This window comes from Osmerus mordax, chromosome 4, assembly GCF_038355195.1.
Source record: "Osmerus mordax isolate fOsmMor3 chromosome 4, fOsmMor3.pri, whole genome shotgun sequence".
Lineage (NCBI taxonomy): Eukaryota > Metazoa > Chordata > Actinopteri > Osmeriformes > Osmeridae > Osmerus > Osmerus mordax.
In genome coordinates, this window is record NC_090053.1 from 17,819,625 (window position 1) to 17,840,053 (window position 20,429).

At 47.4% G+C, this 20,429-nt stretch overlaps 1 protein-coding gene across 1 annotated transcript; it reads left to right on the forward strand.

Moving 5' to 3' along the window:
* The first annotated feature begins 1,418 nt into the window (after positions 1-1,418).
* Positions 1,419-20,318, forward strand: cpne2 (copine II). The gene is made up of 16 exons (XM_067233866.1): positions 1,419-1,549; positions 3,407-3,631; positions 5,858-6,037; positions 6,258-6,332; positions 6,483-6,554; positions 6,718-6,801; positions 7,246-7,335; positions 7,835-7,933; positions 8,675-8,761; positions 9,540-9,599; positions 13,097-13,230; positions 13,547-13,601; positions 14,581-14,632; positions 14,780-14,913; positions 18,677-18,913; positions 19,527-20,318. The coding sequence occupies exons 2-16, from the start codon at positions 3,458-3,460 to the stop codon at positions 19,632-19,634; spliced, it is 1,641 nt and encodes a 546-aa protein (XP_067089967.1). The 5' UTR covers positions 1,419-1,549; positions 3,407-3,457; the 3' UTR covers positions 19,635-20,318.
* Positions 20,319-20,429: the final 111 nt, after the last annotated feature.

Sequence of the window (20,429 nt, forward strand, 5' to 3'; positions counted from 1 at the left end):
CATTGGAACATTTCATAAACAAAACTATATTATTGGCCTTATTTAAACTATAATGTTATAATAATTTATGGTGGCATCGGGTCACACTGTCACTCTACACCTGTATGCCACCATACAACTACCTCCTGCCACCCCAGGTGAAAATGTCTAGATCTGTCTGTCTGTAGGTACTGTATTAACTGTGTGTAGAACTCTGCTACTGACTACTGTAGAACAGCAATGGCAGACAAACTTGCACTTTTTTATCAGTGTTTTGAAGCACTGCATGTTGCCTGTTTTTTTCTCATGTTCTTGGTCCACGGATGCCACATTCTTAGAAACAAACAAGATTTCCATAACGTCACAGTGAATTAGGCCAGGAGGAAGCATTATATTCTGTCTTGTTTATTCTTTTACTTCATCTTTTTATCTTTAATATTGTTTTGTCCCCTTCCCTTTCTGTCTCTCTCTCTCCTCCTGGCCTGGCAAGTATGTCTGTGGTCTCTATCCTATTCTTGTATCTGTGTCTGACTAAATGGGATTAAAAAGGCTATTTGTTTTATATAAGTAATATTTAAGGTGGAGGTGCCAAGTCTACAAGGCCAGAATAAGTCTTGAGGAAGAAGCTTTATTACGAATTTCTAGGCGGAAGACAAAGATTCACACGTATTTATTACAACTGCTTTGAGCCTAACTTGAGTTTGTCCTAGAATGTGAATTTAAAAACGTAATGTTGAGTTTTGTTTGTTCTAACATGCACTGAAATCTGAATAAACCTTCTGCTCTAATTTTACTCATGACGTCATCCGCCCAGTTGTGTAAACCTTTAACACTTGACCTCTAGGTGGCGTTGTCGCTTCGTTTTACAAGAGTCATAGTAAGTGTAGTTCTGTGTCTCGCTGTTTCTCTTAACAATTGCTTCTATTTTCATTGACATTCACAAGCCACAGTTTTCTGATTTGAACACGCCAGGTCTTCATGACCATAGATAGGAGGATACATAGCTTACTGTCGACCAGCAGGTATATGTGAGGAAGATTCAGCCCTCATTTGGCATAACAGATATTGTATTTTAATACTGCGAAAAGTGTATCTCTCGCGAAGACATACTGTTGAGTAGGCTACTCCTCGTAAAGCCTTCCTAGACTGATTCTTCCTGTTGACCTGAACCCAAACACGCTTACACAATTAACACATGTGTCATTTTCACTGTCAAATTCGTGTAGATGTGACAGATTCGTGCACATTTTCTTTCTGGGTGTATCTAGCGGCATTGTGTTCAATCGTAACGGTTACAACCGTTAACGGCGGGGAGAGAGTGCATGTGTTAAGAGTCGGGCGGAGTTCTTACTGTAACACACCACCACATGAGTCGCACCACCAAGCGTCAAACCTACTCTGAGAGGAAGACGTAGAGAATGACTCGTATACATGGCAATCTTTCCTGCTTTACTTATATTTTCAATGAAAGTGGCATCAGTAAGCGCTTAGAAGAAAACTAGTGTTTTAAGGAGTCTTCATTCAGAGACGAGAAGCGGGAGACAAGTACAACGTTACATTTCTTATAAGGGTAAGTGAACTGACTCACTTTAGTAGTGTTCAGAATCTGTCTTTCACGAACGCAAATCGTGGTCAGTTTGTATAAAATAAAGTAAGTTATCTTTCAAATAGCCAGCCAGAACATTTATGCATCTGTGCTGCAATCGGATGTGTTCTGATTGTTTGTAACAGTAGGATACTTTTATTATTACCCTTTACGATGAATTAAAAAATATATATTTAAATCCTCTGGCTTGTTACAATAAATGGGTGTCAATGTGTCAGATGTTACGGAGACGGATAGGCTTTTCCTTTCAAGTCTGCGGTCTCCTGAGGAGTCGTTTGTGGTCAGGTCCCCTCCACATTCTTTTAGAGCTTACAGACTTTGTAGATGCATGCAGTCTCAGAGAGCCCTGTGTTTATAGGGGCTTGGGCGAGCTGCTAACACTCGGGCTATCACCACAAGTGGAAACGGAGAAGGAGTCACTTCTTGTTGTCTGGCTGGCAGAAGTAGTGCTCATTGATAGAGGAACCAGTTGATCATGATTGTTCATGTGCGTGGACTTTCCAGTCACTTCTCTGCCAAACCCTGTGTTTCTGAATACATCCATCATGAATGGAGGGTTTTCTGTGGTGAGAATGCCACCATATTTTAGACTTGGAAGAGACTGAGGCAGAGCATGATAGTGTTGTGATTGAACAGACAATCAAGCTTTTATATGTTTTATCACCTGTGCTGTACACACACAGGCACCAGGACAGGTCATTAAACTTACACAAACTTACACAAAATGTCTTTTTTGTTTGTTTGATGTGTGCTATTATAGGGTGTGATGCAGTTTCCACTTGTGATAAGGGGTTATTGGATTGTGAATACAGTTGTCCTGTAAATACAGTTGACCAAACTGTTGTTCAGTCAGGCACCTGTCAGATTTTCCATTACATCATTTTCCAGAGGATGGCAGGTAGTATGTGTCTGTTTGGTTAAAAGCTGACTTGAGTTAGGGTATAATGAACTGGTCATAAACTTGGCTGGTAGCAGGCCTGGACTGGTAATCTGGCATACCGGGCATTTGCCCGGTGGGCCGACGCACTTGGGGCCGATATGATATGATATATATTTTTTTTTATAAACTTAAAATTGGCCAACAACCGGCCCATTAAGCAGGGACAGCGACCCATTGGTTCATTTTCTATACGGACATTGGGCTGGCCCGATCACATCTCTTAACTCCTTTGGTGTACTGGTGGGTGGTGTCCGACCGATTGTGGTGGGCCGGTCTGAGCAAAAATGCCAGGGCCATTTTTTTTGTTCCAGTCCAGCCCTGGCTGGTAGAGAATGTCTACATACCATGGTCAGGCTATAGAGAATATGGCCTGACTAGGGTGTGACCAGGTAGGTAAGAGTGATGTTGTATGGACGAGACTGAAGACTGTGTGTCTATGAGGTTGACTGAATTCTGTAGGTATTTGATGACTGAGTGACTGACTGAGAATAAACCATGTTTTCTCGTAAGCATGTCATGTTTGTGGATCAATGAATTGCTAACATTTCAGTCATTTTGCAAGCACGGCCAGATGTTTCGTACGCAGTATTGGGGCTCATAGCTGTGTTCAGTTTATCTGTAACCTTGATGGAGAGAATCATTCTGTATGGTGTTCATGCTTGCTGTATTACACAGACCACCGACACATGCAGGGGAGGGTCTCACACACAACGCCATGCTAGTATCTTAGCAACAAGCGCCCTTGCCATACCTCCTGTCCTAGCAGGAGCTGCTACAAGAGTTTGAATGTGTATGAGTGGGACTACGATGCATTTGGATTCACGTGTGGAGCTGAAGGTTCCACTGTGTGTGTGTAATGTCTTATCCGTCCATGTCCCCAGGCTGTCTCCAGAGTGTTCCCTCAGCGTCGGCGGCAGGGTTGTTGTGAGGAAATGGCGTATACGCTGGGCTCGGGGTCAGACTCGGGCGCCGCGGCGGTGCCCCAGCACTGCGTGACCCGCGTGGAGCTGTCCGTCTGCGGGGCCAACCTCCTGGACCGCGACGTGGCCTCCAAGTCCGACCCCTTCTGCGTCCTCTTCCACGAGGTGGACGGCAACTGGGTCGAGGTGGGCGTGTGTGTGTGGCTGTGTGTGTGTGGCTGTGTGTGTGTGGCTGTGTCTGGTGGTGGTGGTGGTGGTGGTGGGGGATAGTGTGGGATCAAGGTCTTGTGGGTAGTACATATATTGTTGTGTAGGTGCTGGGGACGTGTGTGTGTAACTGTGTGGGAGCAAGGCATTGTGGGTATTAGTAGACATACTGTTGTGTAGGTGCTGGGTAGGTGTAGGTATGTAGGGCCGGGCAGGGCAGTAGGTCTCTATCGGATTGACACAGGCACAGGCGCAAACACTGCAATGGTTGGGTTTGCCGTAACCATAGCAACGGGGACAGAAACAAAAGCCTCGGTGTTGTAGAATGTGAACGTGGAAACACCAGAGGCTTGACTGGAGAGAGAGAGAAAGAGAGAGAGTGATGGAGAGAGGGAGAGAGAGGGGGAGAGATAGGGAGAGAGGAGAGAGACGGAGAGAGGGAGAAAGAGAGAGAGAGAAGGAAAGAGGAAGAGAGGGAGGGAGAAAGAGAGGGGGAGAGAGAGAAGGAGATAAATTAAGAGAGAGGGAGAGAAAGAGAAGGTGAGAGGGAGGGAGAGAGGGGAAGGGAAGGGAGAAAGAGATAGGCGGAACACATGATGAAAATCTACGACGTCTCAGTCGTACCACCATCTACGGACAGCTGTGCTTTATGTGAGAGTAGTACCCGGGTTCAACTCCACCTTTTGACCCTGGGCTTCTTCTGAATGGGTTTAAGGACGCTACTTCCTTTGAGGGGGGTGGAGGGAGGAAGCTGTGTCCTCGGGAGGGGGGGGGGGCACCATCTGGGTCATAAAGGGGAGATGGGGGAGGAAGTGTGATGACAGCTAGGAGAGGCAGGGTAGGGGGAGGGGAGGGGGAGGGGGAGGGGGGGGAGAGGAAGGGGAGGGGAAAGGGGAGGGGGATCGGAGTACAGTAACAGTCAGGAGAGACAGACAGGACCACAGTAACAGTCGGGAGAGACAGACAGGACCACAGTAACAGTCGGGAGAGACAGACAGGACCACAGTAACAGTCGGGAAAGGCAGACAGGACCACAGTAACAGTCGGGAGAGACAGACAGGACCACAGTTACAGTCGGGAGAGGCAGACAGGACCACAGTTACAGTCGGGAGAGACAGACAGGACCACAGTAACAGTCGGGAGAGACAGACAGGACCACAGTAACAGTCGGGAGAGACAGACAGGACCACAGTAACAGTCGGGAAAGGCAGACAGGACCACAGTAACAGTCGGGAGAGACAGACAGGACCACAGTAACAGTCGGGAGAGACAGACAGGACCACAGTAACAGTCGGGAAAGGCAGACAGGACCACAGTAACAGTCGGGAGAGACAGACAGGACCACAGTTACAGTCGGGAGAGGCAGACAGGACCACAGTTACAGTCGGGAGAGGCAGACAGGACCACAGTAACAGTCGGAGAGGCAGACAGGACCACAGTTACAGTCGGGAGAGGCAGACAGGACCACAGTAACAGTCGGAGAGGCAGACAGGACCACAGTAACAGTCGGAGAGGCAGACAGGACCACAGTAACAGTCGGGAGAGGAGGTAGAGGGTGGGGGGGAGACGACGAGAAACCAGGAAGGATCCCAAAGTCTTCGCCTGTAGCTCCGGAACCCCTCGGACAGCAAGACAGAGATTAAATAAACATGAAACGTCAAAGATAAACAAACACGAATAAACAGGAACAGGGGGACTAGAAGACGAAGAGGCATGATTACCTATCTCTTGTCAGTGAGTCATATGTACGGACGTGGAGTACAGTAGACTCCAGTCTTAGTCACCATCACCACCTGGGTCTGACTCTCACGTCAACAACATGGCCCTCACCACCTCATACACACACACACACACACACACTCCACCTACGCATCACTGTAGAGCACCCCCCCTGGCCTGCATGTTCTAGATGTTTCCCTATTCCAATACAACTGGTTCAAAAGGATGGGTCATTATGAAGCTCAGCAGAAGTCCGATAAGGATCCTTTCATTTGAATCAGGTGTGTTGGAGAAGGCAACCTTCTAAAACATGCAGCCCATGGGGAACCAGGACTGGGAAGCACTACTGTAGAGCTACAAGAAGAGAGAAAGATATCTGGGTGTGTGGGTGTTTGTGAGTGTTGGAGGGTGTCAGTGTGTGTGTTTGTGTGCTTGTGAGCGCGTTTATGACCTTGGCCCTGTTCCTGTCCATACATCGTGTTATAGATGGGACGGACGGAGACGGCGATTAACAACCTGAACCCCGTCTTCGGGGTCAAGTTCCAGGTGAACTACCACTTCGAGGAGGTCCAAAAGCTGAAGTTCGCCATGTTTGACGAGGACAAGTGCAGCAGCCAGCTCTACGAGCATGACTTCCTGGGAGAGTTCAGCTGCACACTGGGGGTGGTAAGCTAACGCTAGCTCATGCTAGCTTTCTCTGTCATGGCAGTTAAAGCGAGCATCTTAGCTAACGCTAGCTCATGCTAGCTATGTCTGTCACGCTAGTTAATGTTGGAATTCTATAGCTGACGCTACTGCATCAGTGCACAGGTTTACTGTTAGCACACTCACTAGCACAGCAATATCTTAATCCCAAATACACCTGCACTGTCTCTCTTCCCTTTAGATTGTGTCCAATAAGAAACTGCACCGACCTCTTATTCTAGCCAATGGCAAACCAGCTGGGAAGGGAACTATCGCAGTGAGAATGCACACACACACACCCCCGCACACACATACACACACACACACACATATGGAGGTATGCACAAATTCATCTGACACACACCATAACTAGATGATTCATATGTATCATTGTATTTAAAGTATGTGTGTGTGTGTGTGTGTGTAGATAACTGCCCAGGAGCTGTCTGACAACAGGATCATCACTCTGACCCTATGTGGGAGGAAGCTTGATAAAAAGGTAGGAGGCCGTCAAACCCACCCACTCACACCCACACAAGCACTCCAAGACACACACACATCCACACACTTAACAAATCCATATTCACAACACGGCAGCTCAACTTTAAAGTCAGTTAAAACTGGTTCCCAGTGTTCTCTATCTCGTGGTTCTCGTTCTACAGGACTTCTTTGGGAAGTCCGACCCTTACCTGGAGTTCCACAAGCAGGGGGAGGACGGGAAGTGGATGCTGGTCCACAGGACCGAGGTGGGTCTAGGTGCCGACTGGCAGTGCTCACAGAGACCCTAGCTAGCTCCACCTCCCCTTTCTCTGTGTGTGTTCTAGTTTACCTTTAGACCTGTGCCTAGCCTTGTGTGTATGTATGTGTGTGTCTGGCCCGTGTATGTGCTGTACTGAAGTAGTTCTTTGACCAGTGAGTATATGTGTGTGTGTATATAACTGTTCTCTGACCTGTGTGTGTGTGTGTATATAACTGTTCTCTGACCTGTGTGTGTGTGTGTGTGTGTGTGTGTATATAACTGTTCTCTGCCCTGTGTGTGTGTGTGTGTATAACTGTTCTCTGACCTGTGTGTGTGTGTGTATAACTGTTCTCTGACCTCGTGTGTGTGTGTGTATAACTGTTCTCTGACCTCGTGTGGGTGTGTGTGTGTGTGTGTATAACTGTTCTCTGACCTCGTGTGGGTGTTGCAGGTGATAAAGAATACCTTGGATCCAGTGTGGAAATCCTTCACTGTTCCCCTGATCTCTCTGTGTAACGGCGATGTAGACAGAAACATCAAGGTAGGATACACACACATGCACTCAGACACACACACACACACACACACACACACACACACACACACACAGACACTTGTCCTGTGTCAGATATTAAGCTACAGTTCATGAGTTGAAATCTACACCAACATCACATTGTCAGTACATCTAATGATGGAGAAGAATGGACGATGAAACCGTGATGACTGGATGTTGGTGATGAGTGGTACAGACAGCTAAGTCTTTTAAGGACCTGGCCAGGGAACATTTTTATAATGTGAATGTACAGTACAGTAGCTCTAAATGTATATCTTGACCTGTGTCACACCCTATATCAGGTACAAGATGAGATACATCCCCCCAAAGGGAAATTTGTGTTGGACTCCCAGTAATTAAAAAAACAAAACACTCAATACACGATTTATATCCACCAATTTACATACACATTCTTCAAAGTCAATAGATAAATGATTCACACAACATACAATGTGTCATAAAGCTGGGATCTCCTTGTCTTTCCCAGGTCCTGTGTTATGACTATGACAATGATGGAGGCCATGACTTCATAGGAGAATTTCAGACCACCGCAACCAAGATGAGCGAGGCTCAGAATTCATTGGAGGTGAAAATGGGCAGGGAAATAGCAGTCCCTGGTTCAATGACTACAGAAGATGTGCATGTGTGTGTGTGACTGTTTGTTTGCCATGTTTACGTGTGTTTGCTTGGGCGTGTGTGTGTGTGTGTACTTGGGCTTATATTGTAGGACAATTGTGTTTTTGGGAGTGTGTGTTTTGGGGTCTTTCTGTGTTTCTTTGTTTGGGTGTGTGTGTTCGTTTGTGTGCATGTGTTCATTTGTGTGCATGTTTGTGTGTGTTTGTGTTTGTTGGAAGCAGCTTGCCTCCCCCATACCGTGTCTGTTCATGTGTAGTAATGTTGATGCTGGAGAAGAACAGATTAGGGAGAGTGTGTAAGCAAGGAGAGAGAGAGAGAGAGAGAAAGAAAGAAAGAGCTAGATGCTTTTGAGATGTAAATAATTCCTGTGCTGTGATTCCGGTGACAAGCCGAGGCCTTTAGCCTTCCCATAACAGAAGATACTAACCAACAGTGGAGCTAGCAGTTGTGTGCGTGTGTGTGTGTACGCACGTGTGTATGTGTGTGTCGTTAATGGAGGGGAATCTCATCCTCGGTGTGTGGGTGAGTCATTAAGACGAGAGAGAACCTTCTCCGAACTGCTGGATGTGTATGAAGCCCACCAGCTAGCCCACCACAACCGTTCAGCTGTTCCCCAGTGGTTCCCAGGTTCAGTAAAGCAGAGCATGTTGTGGCTAGCGTACTGACTCTCCTTCCCCTCCCTCCTCCCCAGGTGGAATTTGAGTGTATCAATCCGAAGAAACAGAAGAAGAAGAAGAACTACAAGAATTCCGGCGTCATTGTTCTTAAGTCATGCAAGGTGAGCATTAAGTAGATCTAGATCAGTAGAACACACAGTTCATACGTAGGAGTGGTACAGTAGATGGTTACCGAAGAAGTTCAGTGGAGTTACACAGGAGAACCACCCAAGAGAACCACCCCCCCCCCCCCCCCCCCATCCAGGAGAACCACCCAGGAGCTGGTGGTGTGAGCCAGAGGATGCAGCTCCCAGTGTGAGCTACAGTCGAGCCTGACACATAGTCACTTTCCATGGTGTTGGTGGAGCAACATGAAAGCATTGTGCACACTGCTAATGACAGCCTTTCATTAGCTGCTGGTTACTCGCTGGGAACAGAGAGGCAGTTACAGTTCTAGCCCCAGGCGGTGGGATTAGTGTAATGGCTTCAAATCCCTAGTAAATGCTCTTCTTAATATCGCCTTCCAGCACCTTCTACAACTCCAGCCTGTTACAGCACCCTGCTCTCCTCACTCAGCGAATCAGAGCACCCGATTGACACTGACTAATCACAGGACCTGCCAGGCTCCCCGGACCAGTCACATCACCTGCTCTGCACCAGCCAATTAACAGCAACTGTCAGCTGTCAATGATCTATCTTAGAGTAGCTATTGTTTCTATTGTTCACAGAGGTTATTACCAGAAATTAGTTGATGCCTGGTGTTGTAACATTTAAAGGTGTCAACCAAGCTCCACCTGTGCTCAATCCATCCAGATGACATGCTCAATAATGAGTGGGTTTATATGCTGTATGTGGTTGGTTTGTCTTGGTGTCAGTAATGTTTGTGTGTCCTGTCCTCAGATTGCCAGAGACTACACCTTCCTAGACTACATCTTGGGAGGCTGCCAGCTCATGTTTACTGTAAGTATCTCTTCCCAGAGTCTCCCACACTCACCCTGTCGACTGTGACCTCCGTGCTCCTCTCCTCCCCCTCCCTCCTCCTCCTCCCCCCTCCTCCCCTCCACTCTCCATCTTTGCCATCTTTAACTAGATTGAACTCAGGAGTAAAAAAACAGCGTACACACACACAAACACCCACCCACCACCCAGCAGATTGGATGCATGTTTTTACATGCCTCCCTTCTCGAAGCAGGAGACACACGTGTGATACCACATTAGTTCCCAGCATCCTCTGGGGCAGGCCAGCCGTCAAAGCTTCTCACTGGTCTATTTCTGGGCCAGCCTGCTGTGTCCCTGCTGATGTCACACCTCTGTGTCTGGGTGAGAGCTGCGATTGGCCGTCCCTCTCCTGGTCAGATTGTCTCGATGTTCATTTCATCTATTTCAGCTGCACCCTGTCTAGCCTGTCAGTGTGCTCTGATCCTGGTTGGTGACACCAGGCCATTCACACCTTCTGTCACCAGCAGGAATCCATCCTGGGATCAGGAGAGAACATGCACCGCTAATGACATCCTGGTGAACAAACTACCTGGCAAGGACGTGGTCATTAGGGCAGGGATGAGAACCGTATGAATGGTTCACTGTTGTGTGTCAAGGGAGTCAGGTGGCTCAAGGGAGTCAGGTGGCTGAGCGGTGAGGGAATCGGGCTAGTAATCCGAAGGTTGCCAGTTTGATTCCCGGTCAAGCCAACTGACGTTGTGTCCTTGGGCAAGGCACTTCACCCTACTTGCCTCGGGGGAATGTCCCTGTACTTACTGTAAGTCGCTCTGGATAAGAGCGTCTGCTAAATGACTAAAATGTAAATGTAAAAAATGTGTGTGTGTGTGTATATAGTGTGTGTGTGTACATAGTGTGTGTGTGTGTATATAGTGGGTGTGTGGTTGAGATCAACACGAGCCTGTTCATCTTCAAATACAGATCCCTTGGTTTTAAGGTTCCGTCAACGTGGCGATTACTCGGATTCCCATTGTTTTCCGCGATGCACATCTTCGCACAAACGCTCGTGCTCGCGACTGCGTCCGCCGTTCACTGTTGCCGTGGTGAGCCAGCTCGGCCAGCCCCTCCGTTCTCTCTCTGCGTTATTGTGAGACGTGACGCTCACAACAAATGGAACAGTTGCGTTGCCATAGTAACCACGGTTTGTGGCGGACAGGGCACCTCTCGTAGCAAATGGGGGGGGGGGGGGATTGACAGAGACGCAAAGACATGGCTTAGATAAACAGAAAGAGAGTGGGTGAGTGAGTGAGTGAGTGAAAGTGACATAAGGAAATGGGTATTAAGAGGAGACAGAATAATAAAAAGGGACACAGAACATCACCTGGAACACACAGACCCACATCCTTGTTGTGGTTCGCCTCCATTGTGAGTTTGTCTCTGCGACTGTTCCAGAACAGTCCGAGAGCCTCGTCTGTGATACAGCGTGTGTTGTGACAGTGGTTCTAACAGAGTGCCTGGGAGACACGGCGGTGGGATTGGGGTACGGCGGCTGCTGAGGAGGCTGGGAGTCTAAACCCCTGCTGCTGTATGCTGCTGCTCACCCTAATCTGCAGGCTTCTGTGAAAGAGCCGTAGCTCTTAGAGAAAGTCTTAAACACACACTCATCACATACGCACACATATACACACTCACCACACATATACACACTCACCACACATATACACACTCAACACACACACTTTCTCACACATATACACGCACACTCAACACACATACACACTCAACACACACACTTTCCCACACATATCCCCCTCACCACTCTCTCTCTCACACACACACACACACTGGAATGTGATGTGACTATAAGGCATGGTGTTCAATCAGACTTAGCGTGGAACAAATCCTAATCTGCTGGAATGTTCTCTCTGCAGAGGTACAGAGGAGAGGAGGACTCTTTTTACTCTGTCTGTTTTGGTCCTCGTACTTTTTGTGTTTGTTGTTAGTGGCCATCAAACCAAAGCGAATTCCTTGCAGGTGAACACCTACTTGGCAATAAACCTGTGTCTAATTGATTGGATTGATTGTACTTCCTTGTCATAATGTTTCATGCGTCACAGTGATTCCATTTGCAGAAGCACAGAGAAGACAGACATTAGAACAAAGAATTCACATTTACCAGAACATTACAATCACAGGAGACAATAGACAGATTTGTATCTCCTTTTCTATGGGATAATGCTCCATATTCATTTTCAGGATTTCCTAGTGCACAAAAGGGTGCTTTAGTCTAGTCTTATTCAGTGGTACTGTAACACAGAAAATTCACTGTGTAGGACATGGCAGGGCTCAGGGACAGTGTTAGCAGAATTATTACCTCACAATGACAGTTTTTCCAGGAATTGGCGGACTATATTACAGCAGATTTGTATTCGACAGAACCGTTTTGACTTCAAAGGGGTGGACAAACATTAGTACCATGCAGAGGTGCAGTGCTGTAGGATACTCATAGCTACGGAGTGTGGATCCAGAGATGAGCTGTCTCAGCAGAGCCAGGGTTAGGGACACCTGCAGCGAAGGGACAGCCTCGTCAGCCTGGGGGATGACGGGAGGCCTGGAGCTGGGAGGGCCCGCTGCTGGAACTAAATCTATAAACTGCCTTGTTGACCTTGAAAAACCATAGACTTCCTAGTTGACCTTGAAGAACCATAAACTACCTTGTTGCTCATCCAGCTCGATTGCTTAGTGTCAGGTCAAGGAGAAGATCAACATGGTCGTTTATGGTTTTTGAGAATGATTGTTTGTTATTTAGTACCGTATTTTACTTTACGTGCCTCTGCAATTTGCCCCTCGGGGACAAATAAAGTGTATTGATTGAATGATTCGAGGAACAAGGCATTTGCTTGGAGCTAGGAACCTTTGGAGCTAGGAACCTTTTGTTTAATTAAATGTTTCCATTCTAGTGTCAAGAAGGGTTGAGGACAACAAAGGGAGGCTTTTCTCTGCAGGGCAGTAGACCACGAGTCAGTCCTGTGACCGTAGAGTAGCAGTGACAGCCTGCTCAGTCACCAACAACCTGCCTAGGGCCTTAGAAGACACACAGGGTCACACACACACAAACACCCTGATTCTGTCACTTCTCATCTCTCTCTGTCTCGTTCTCTGTCTCTCTCTTATCCTCTGTCTCTCTCTCCCTCTCTCTGTCTTTATTACAATGTCTCCCTCTCTCCGTTCATATGCTGTGGCCTGTGTTCAGCTCCAAATTTGCAGTGGAGGTACAGCTGTGTGTGTGCTTTTGTTAATGCTTAGGGTTGAGGTTGTCATTCTGAATCTGTGACTACACCATTATGTTTACATGATAACCGTGGTAAACCGAGTCAGTTTGCCTGAGGACAGCAGTGGCCCTTCAGAGGAATCCGCAATCTCTTTCTGCTTCTCCTGGAGCTCTTTAGCCATTCATATGCCTGGTGGATGTCATATCTATGGGCTGATCTTGCATCCGTGTTTCTGTTGAATGTTTCTAGGTTGGGATAGACTTCACGGCGTCCAATGGCAACCCTCGAGAGGCGTCTTCCCTCCACTACATCAACCCCCTGGGCAGCAACGAGTACCTGTCGGCCATCTTGGCTGTAGGCCAGATTATACAGGACTACGACACGTAAATTGTGACCCCTCTAACCCCAGCTCTCTTATTGGTTCACTGAATTGGTAGCGTTTAGGGGATTCATCTGTTTGGACCACCAACAATGTAATTACTGGACTGGGAGTCTTCGGGTAATGACATCGAAATTGGTTTCCATCACCATCACCGTAAATAATAGCCTGTGGTGTTCATTTACATTCATGAACCTGGTTTAATGGGGAAATTGCGTTTGTTGTGGTGAAAGGCCAGCCCTTCGTAGGGCTCGTCTGGACGTTGTTGCTAAAGCGATGTCTCACTCGCGTGCCTCTAATCTGTTTCCATGGTTTCTTAGCGACAAAATGTTTCCTGCTTTGGGCTTTGGAGCTCAACTCCCGCCTGATTGGAAGGTAACACTGTGTGTGTCATTGTGTGTGGATGCACACAAGTGTGTGTGTGTGACATTTATTTTGATTTTACACCCAATTTACACCCAACATATAGAGAGAAAGTGTGATATATCAATAAAGAGAGGTAGAGAACAGAGATAGTGGAGTGTAAGAACAAGTGGAATATGGTAAGGGGGGGATGTGCAATACATGCATATTCCAATGATTATGCAACCCATGTCAACCCATCTGCGTTGCCATGGTATTAAACTGATGAAGAGGACAACAAGAGAGGAGGGAGAGATGCTGGGATAGACAGAGTACTGGAGCAGGGGAGGAGCTGGAGGAGGGGGGATGACCGGGGGGAAGACCGGGGGGGAGAGGGGGGATGACCAGGGGGGAGAGGGGGGATGAACAGGGGGGAGAGGGGTGAAGACCGGGGGGGAGAGGGGGGATGACCGGGGGGGAGAGGGGGGAAGACCGGAGGGGAGAGGGGGGAAGACCAGGGGGGAGAGGGGGGATGAACAGGGGGGAGAGGGGGGATGACCGGGGGGGAGAGGGGGGATGACGGATGACCAGGGGGGATGACCGGGGGGGAGAGGGGGGATGACCGGGGGGGAGAGGGGGGATGACGGATGACCAGGGGGGATGACCGGGGGGGGAGAGGGAGAGACACTGGGATAGACAGAATAATGGAGCAGTAATGAGTGGAACATACAGGCCTGCTAAACCTAGAATTCTTGAGAAAGAGTGGGGGGGGACTAAAGAAGCCACATTGAGTGTAAACAAGTATGAACTGGAAATAAATTAAACCAAATTGAATTGGAAAGTAGAAAGGAAAGGAAGACGCTAAAGGATAATGGAATGGAATATGGAGGAGAGGAATAGAATATGATTCACACACACAATCTCAAGTTGTCTACCCCTGCAGAACATGAATTAATAGTACACTCTACTCATTTAAAAAAAAAATCTGCATGTGTGTGTTTGCTTACTACAGGTATCCCATGAGTTTGCCATCAACTTTGACCCCACCAACCCATTCTGTTCAGGTAAGCTTCCCTCTAAACGACCCAGTAGAATATTAGTTTTTAAGGTTCTGTTTTTAACTTGTTCCTCTAACCCCAGACCCTTAACTTGAGTCTTGTTTCTGGCCTGTAATGTGTCCTGTGACTGGGCCTGTGTGTGTTCATCCCCAGGGGTGGAGGGCATCGCCCAGGCCTACTCTGCCTGCCTGCCTCACATCCGCTTCTACGGCCCCACCAACTTCTCCCCCATCATCAACCATGTGGCTCGCTTCGCCACCCAGGCTCTGCAGCAGGAGCGTGCTGCGGTGAGCACCCCCATTCTAGAACCACAACCAGAAAAACTTGAAAAAGGACTTAAAAAAAAAAAAAAAAAAAGATTTCGCTTCAAAGAATATTGACTGTCAACAGTCATAGAAGTGAGTCTTAATGCAGAAGTGGGAGGAGCCACTTCCTCGTGTTTTCAACATACTCATCTTGGATTAGTCAATGGCTTATTTGTACAGGTTGTTGGCAGTCTGTTTATAGTCCGTAATCGTTGCAGCCAGACAGTTCTGATCAAAGTTAGATCTTGTACACTGTGTGTGTATGTTAGGAAAATAATCCTTAGAGGTGGCATATATGACCCACTCCCACCACTCATCTGGGATTGGTGAAAGGCTTGTTTGTTTAGGTCGGTGGGGGCCTGTGAAACGGTCGGTCCTGGCTACTGAACGAGCAGCCCCAGGCTGCAGGACATGTGAATACCAGATGACCAGCCACTGGAAGGAGACTGTACGTGGGCAGGAGACTGGCTGTGAGCCATCAGGCCTTGTGGTGACTTTGAGGTTTTTCTAGAAACAGCCCCTTTCCATGAGCCCGACTTGAATGGGGAAAGTATAACGTCATAGTTGCATAGTGTCACGCTCTGGACTGAGGCCTTACACACGTGCGCGCAAACACACACACACACACATTGCACACACACACATGGTCAGATTTATGAGCATGAGGTGGGTGCTGTAGAGATGGGAGTTTTGCCCAGACCTCTACAGTACATTTCTCCTGTTCCAGCCCCCTCCCTGAGCAGGTCTAGAACACAGCTGGTCTGTTCTCGGCTACTCATGCGTGTCTGTGTGCTAACAAGACTCCTGCTGATTGGTCAGTCATAACATTCACAGCAAGAAGGAACCACCAATTGGACAGGCCTCCTGTCACTCCAGCAGTTCAGAGAGAATAGTGACTGAGTGAGTGCTTGTCTGTGAGACAAGACTGTGTTCCCTTCTGATCAGAAAAGTGTGCCGTAATTAGAAGTAATTAGAGTCCCTTTTTGCTGTTCACACAGGCTATTTGTGTGTGTATAAATGTGTGTGAATGTGAGGGAGGGAGAGAGAGAGAGTTGGATCCAGCATTAACAGATCCCAACTGCTGTGTGCGTAACCTCTAGTCTGAGCTTGTGGTTGTCAATTTAAAGTCTGAGGCAGGTTTGAACCTCTTTTTATCTGCCTCTCTCTCTCTCCCTCCCCCCTCATCCTTCTCCCTGTTCCTGTTCTCAGTCCAGCCGAGAGAGGAGCAGCCATTAAAATACCCTTTCAATTATAGTTATTTATAGAAGGTGATTCAGTGAACAAATGTTCTCTCTTTTCCCCTGTTGTTCATAGCTTTTAATGACTAACCAGACAGATCCCATTCTGCTGCTCCATAACTGGCCAATAGACCATACAGACATAGAACTATGTCTGCTAGCAAGTCTAGAATAGTCTAGTTCTATACACTCTGAAAGAGTGGGATGGCAATGCATATCTTATGTCATCTCAGCTGTCCAATATGTGCTATGCAATAGATTCAAGGTTCAAGCATATTTTCTGTTTCTCTGAGGTAACAGTGGGCTGGACAGGACATGTTTTAAGCTAAGAGGGACGTGATCTGTGTTCCTCTACAGTCCTGGTGTGCTCAGCCTTGCCAGGTCTTGTTCAGCTTCTAAACCTGGTCTCTGGCTCTCTCTGTCACATGCACCCAGACGAAGCCTTCTACCAGCCTGATATTGTGAACCTCTTGAGAGCTTTTTGTCCTTAATTGCACCCTGTCACATTGGAGAATAGAGAGAGAGAGAGAAAGAGACACACAGAGAGGTAATAGAAAGAGAGTTGGAAAACCTGTATTTTTTTTACAGTAAATACAGTAGAAGTTTATTTTTTGTTGTTTTCACGGTTGTTGGTCCACACAGAGATGGGAACACACAGGGCGTAGAAGCAATATGATGTGACAACTGTAAAATATGATTTATGATTGTTTGACTGCTGGTTGGTGTGTTGGTAGGAGGGTGGTCTAGACAAATTGCCTGCTATGCTTTGTCAAATGTTCTTGTCTCTCAGATAATGAGTGAGTGAGTGAGTGTGTGTGTGTGTGTGTGTGTGTGTGTGTGTGTGCGTGCTGCTACGCACTGTGTGGGTGCGTGTGTCTGTGTGATAAGGATTCACTAATGATGTCGCTTGTAAGGACATTAAAGAGGCAGACTTCAGAGGTGGCCCAGCGGGGCAGAGCAGAGGTCTTGGATCGGGGAGCAGGAGGAGAGACAATCCCCCCCCCCCCCACACACACACACACACACGTACACACACATACACACATGTACACACACACACGTACACATTCATACACACATGTACACATACACACACACATCTAAGGGAGATGTCTGCTGGTGGCTTGTTTGGTGGATAATATTAGAAAACAAGAAGCCAGTTACTAATGACAACATACATATTAGTGTGTGTGGGTTTGTGTGATTGTAACAAAACATGTCTATAAAAATACTGTTGCTGTGTATGTAAGTACTGTTTGTGTATGTATGTACGGTACAATAGGGTACTGTACAGTGTGCATAAAGGATGTGATATTATGTCAGTGTGATAGTACTCACTGTGTGAGGGCCATTTCAATTTCCTGTGTCTGTGTTTCTGCATGAAATGTGCATAAGTGCGTGTGTTTTTATGTCGGAGTGGGGTGTGGTTTTTTTTTCTGTGTGTGTAGCGTATGTTTCGTGTGTGTGTGTGTTGGCAGTCTGAATGCTCTCCCTCCCCTGCTAAGTGTGAGGAGAATGGGGGGGGGGGGGCACTGTAGGTATCCCTGTAGGGCTGGACGTCACCGTAAAACAGCATCACATTAACCTCACCACATGTCCAGGTCTGTTACCATAGGGACAGGGTTTTGTGTGTGTGCATATGTGTGAGGTGTATATGTGTCTGTGTGTATGTGACAGCACTGCATGTGTGTGGTGTGTCTGCATGTGTGTGCGTGTGTGTGTGTGTGGTGTGCATGCATGTGTGTGTGTGCGATTGTGTCTGTATGTGTGTGCGTGCATTCAAACGTGGGTCTGTGTGTGTGCACGCTGTCAAAGTGCAGCTGGCATGCACAGCTTTCACACAGTGTGCTAAACCTGACGCGACGGAGGCAACACTGGGGGACGTTTAAAGTTTGTCCCTCAGCGCTGCAAACAAATACACATTAAACATACCTCATCTTTCATGGAAAAGAATGGCCAATGTCTGTTACCGAACAGATTACACTTCCTGTAATTAGTGCTCTGTAATTCAGTTGGAGCCAAGCTCAGCAGTGCATGTGTGAATTGGTGGTGTTATCAGTGTAGCCTGATGGCTGGAGTGTCTATTTAACTTTGCGCTTTACGACAAATAGGTAATTAAGTATAATAACAGGGTTAGGCTTTCTCGTCCCATTGGATGGTTGTGAAGGGAAGAGGGCAGTCGTGTCTGATTATTTAGCCTCTTTACTGGTTCGACACTGAAAAAGCAGAGGAGGATAGGAAGGGACAGGGACAAGGAACCACACTATGGCAGCCCTGGGAACACAACTCTCCTCCCCCTCCCTGCCCCTGCCCCATCCCCCTTCTTCCCTCCTCCCCCCTCTCTCTTTCCCTCCCCCAGCCCTTCCTCCCTCCCCCACGCCCTCAGCCCTAGTACAAGTGTTAGTAATCATCACCAAAAGCGTGTTCCGTGGTATAGAAAATCATCTTTTTGGTATTTCGCCATTTTTGGTAACGCTTCACCTGTGTGCCCCTCTCCCCACCTGTAGCAGTACTTTACGCTGCTCATCATCACAGACGGCGTGATCAGTGACATGGACGAGACCCGCCACGCCATCGTGCAGGCCGCCAAGCTGCCCATGTCCATCATCATCATCGGCGTGGGAAACGCCGACTTCGCCGCCATGGAGTTCCTGGACGGAGACGCCAGCGTGCTGCGCTCCTACACCGGCGAAGAGGCCGTACGAGACATCGTACAGTTCGTCCCCTTCAGAGACTTCCGGAATGTGAGTGTCAGATCAAGTAGGGACTCCGTCCAGCAAGTCCAGATTTTAGCATATGAGAGGTGGGGGCAGGGTGACACCCAGCCCTACACTACCAAGTCCCATCTAAAAAAAAAGATGAAATCTGTGTAGAAGGTGATGATATCACCAGGCAGCTGTGTACTCTATCACATGGCAGCATGTTGTTGTTGGCGGTCAGATTATGGATAATGTATGCAAGGCTGTAGCCTGTGAAGCTGGCTGGCCTGCAGGCTGAACAGCCCTGGGAGTGGGCGGCAAGGTGGGAGTGGGCAATCTGTGGGTCATGTGACTTCCTTTACAGGCAGCCAATCCTGACAGCCGTCCACCTGTTGGAGATGACATCATATCAACTAAGATCGCCGAGATTTGAGACACAAAAGCGGTTTTGATACAGGGAGTTTGTTAGTGTGCGGAGTAGTGACAGGGTTTACAACCAGCTACAACGGGTGTTTTGGTTGACCCCACTTTGTAGAAGATGAGTTAAAAATGGAAATGTCTTCCTTCTCATTGCAGAAGTGATCTGAAAGTACGTCATGTAACAGTGTGTGTGTGTGTGTGTGTGTGTGTGTGTGTGTGTGTGTGTGTGTTTTCCTAGGCTCCTAAGGAAACTTTAGCCAAGTCAGTGCTGGCTGAACTGCCTCAACAAGTCACTCAGTATTTCAAGCAGAGGAACCTGTCGCCTAGCAACTCAGTTCCAGAGTGAGCATCCTGTCTGCCCATCCTGCATGTTGCAAATCTACTGTTTACAAAACACCAAGGAAACAATGCATGATGTGTTTTTTTTTTTTTTTTTCATTATGTAATTATTTGTCAGATTTTTTTTTAATCTTACCCGAAATATAACATTTTATGGAAGATAAAAGTGGTTACAAAAATCCCACTATCCTTTGCAGTTGACATCCGAGGGGGAGAAGTGAAGGATTTTATGAAAATGCATATATATTGAATGTACATTTATACAATGTTCTCTGTTTTGAAGACAAAATGTTTATGAACTGTTTTTATGTATATTTTATGCAGTGATCTGTTTTTGTTGTAACTGTATTGTGTACCCCCGGACCAAGGTGTTTCAGATTTTCTAACGTTGTGTCACCACTCAGGTCAATAAACGTATTGAAATGTCCCCAGGTGACCTTTGACCATGTGTGACAGGACTTTGACCGAACCCAAGCATCCATTAATATCAGACCTGTGCTTTCAAATGACAGAAATCCCACGTCATTTAATATGCTCAGAATAACCAGAATAAGTCGCTGCATAGCTTTATCTACATCCATGTTTATGTATCCAGCTCTCCTGTTTCCCAGACCAGAGAATATCTAGCACACACACAGGTCCTGTTACTGACTCTGAGGAGCCAAGCCCAGCAAACAGAGGTCAGTCAGAGAAGCAGTCATGAGAGCGTGAAAAGCAGAGCACTTGCTAATACATAATGCCCATCTATGAGACTAGGGTGTGTGAGTGAGGGTGAGCAGAGAGGGAGGGCAGTGACCAGACC

Bases quoted from the DNA above. Each gene is read 5' to 3' on its own strand.
- cpne2 (XM_067233866.1), top strand. From the start codon at position 3,458: ATGGCGTATACGCTGGGCTCGGGGTCAGACTCGGGCGCCGCGGCGGTG. The intron at 6,038-6,257 runs GTAAGCTAACGC...TCTTCCCTTTAG, and splicing joins TCAGCTGCACACTGGGGGTG to ATTGTGTCCAATAAGAAACT. The intron at 7,934-8,674 runs GTGAAAATGGGC...CCTCCTCCCCAG, and splicing joins AGGCTCAGAATTCATTGGAG to GTGGAATTTGAGTGTATCAA.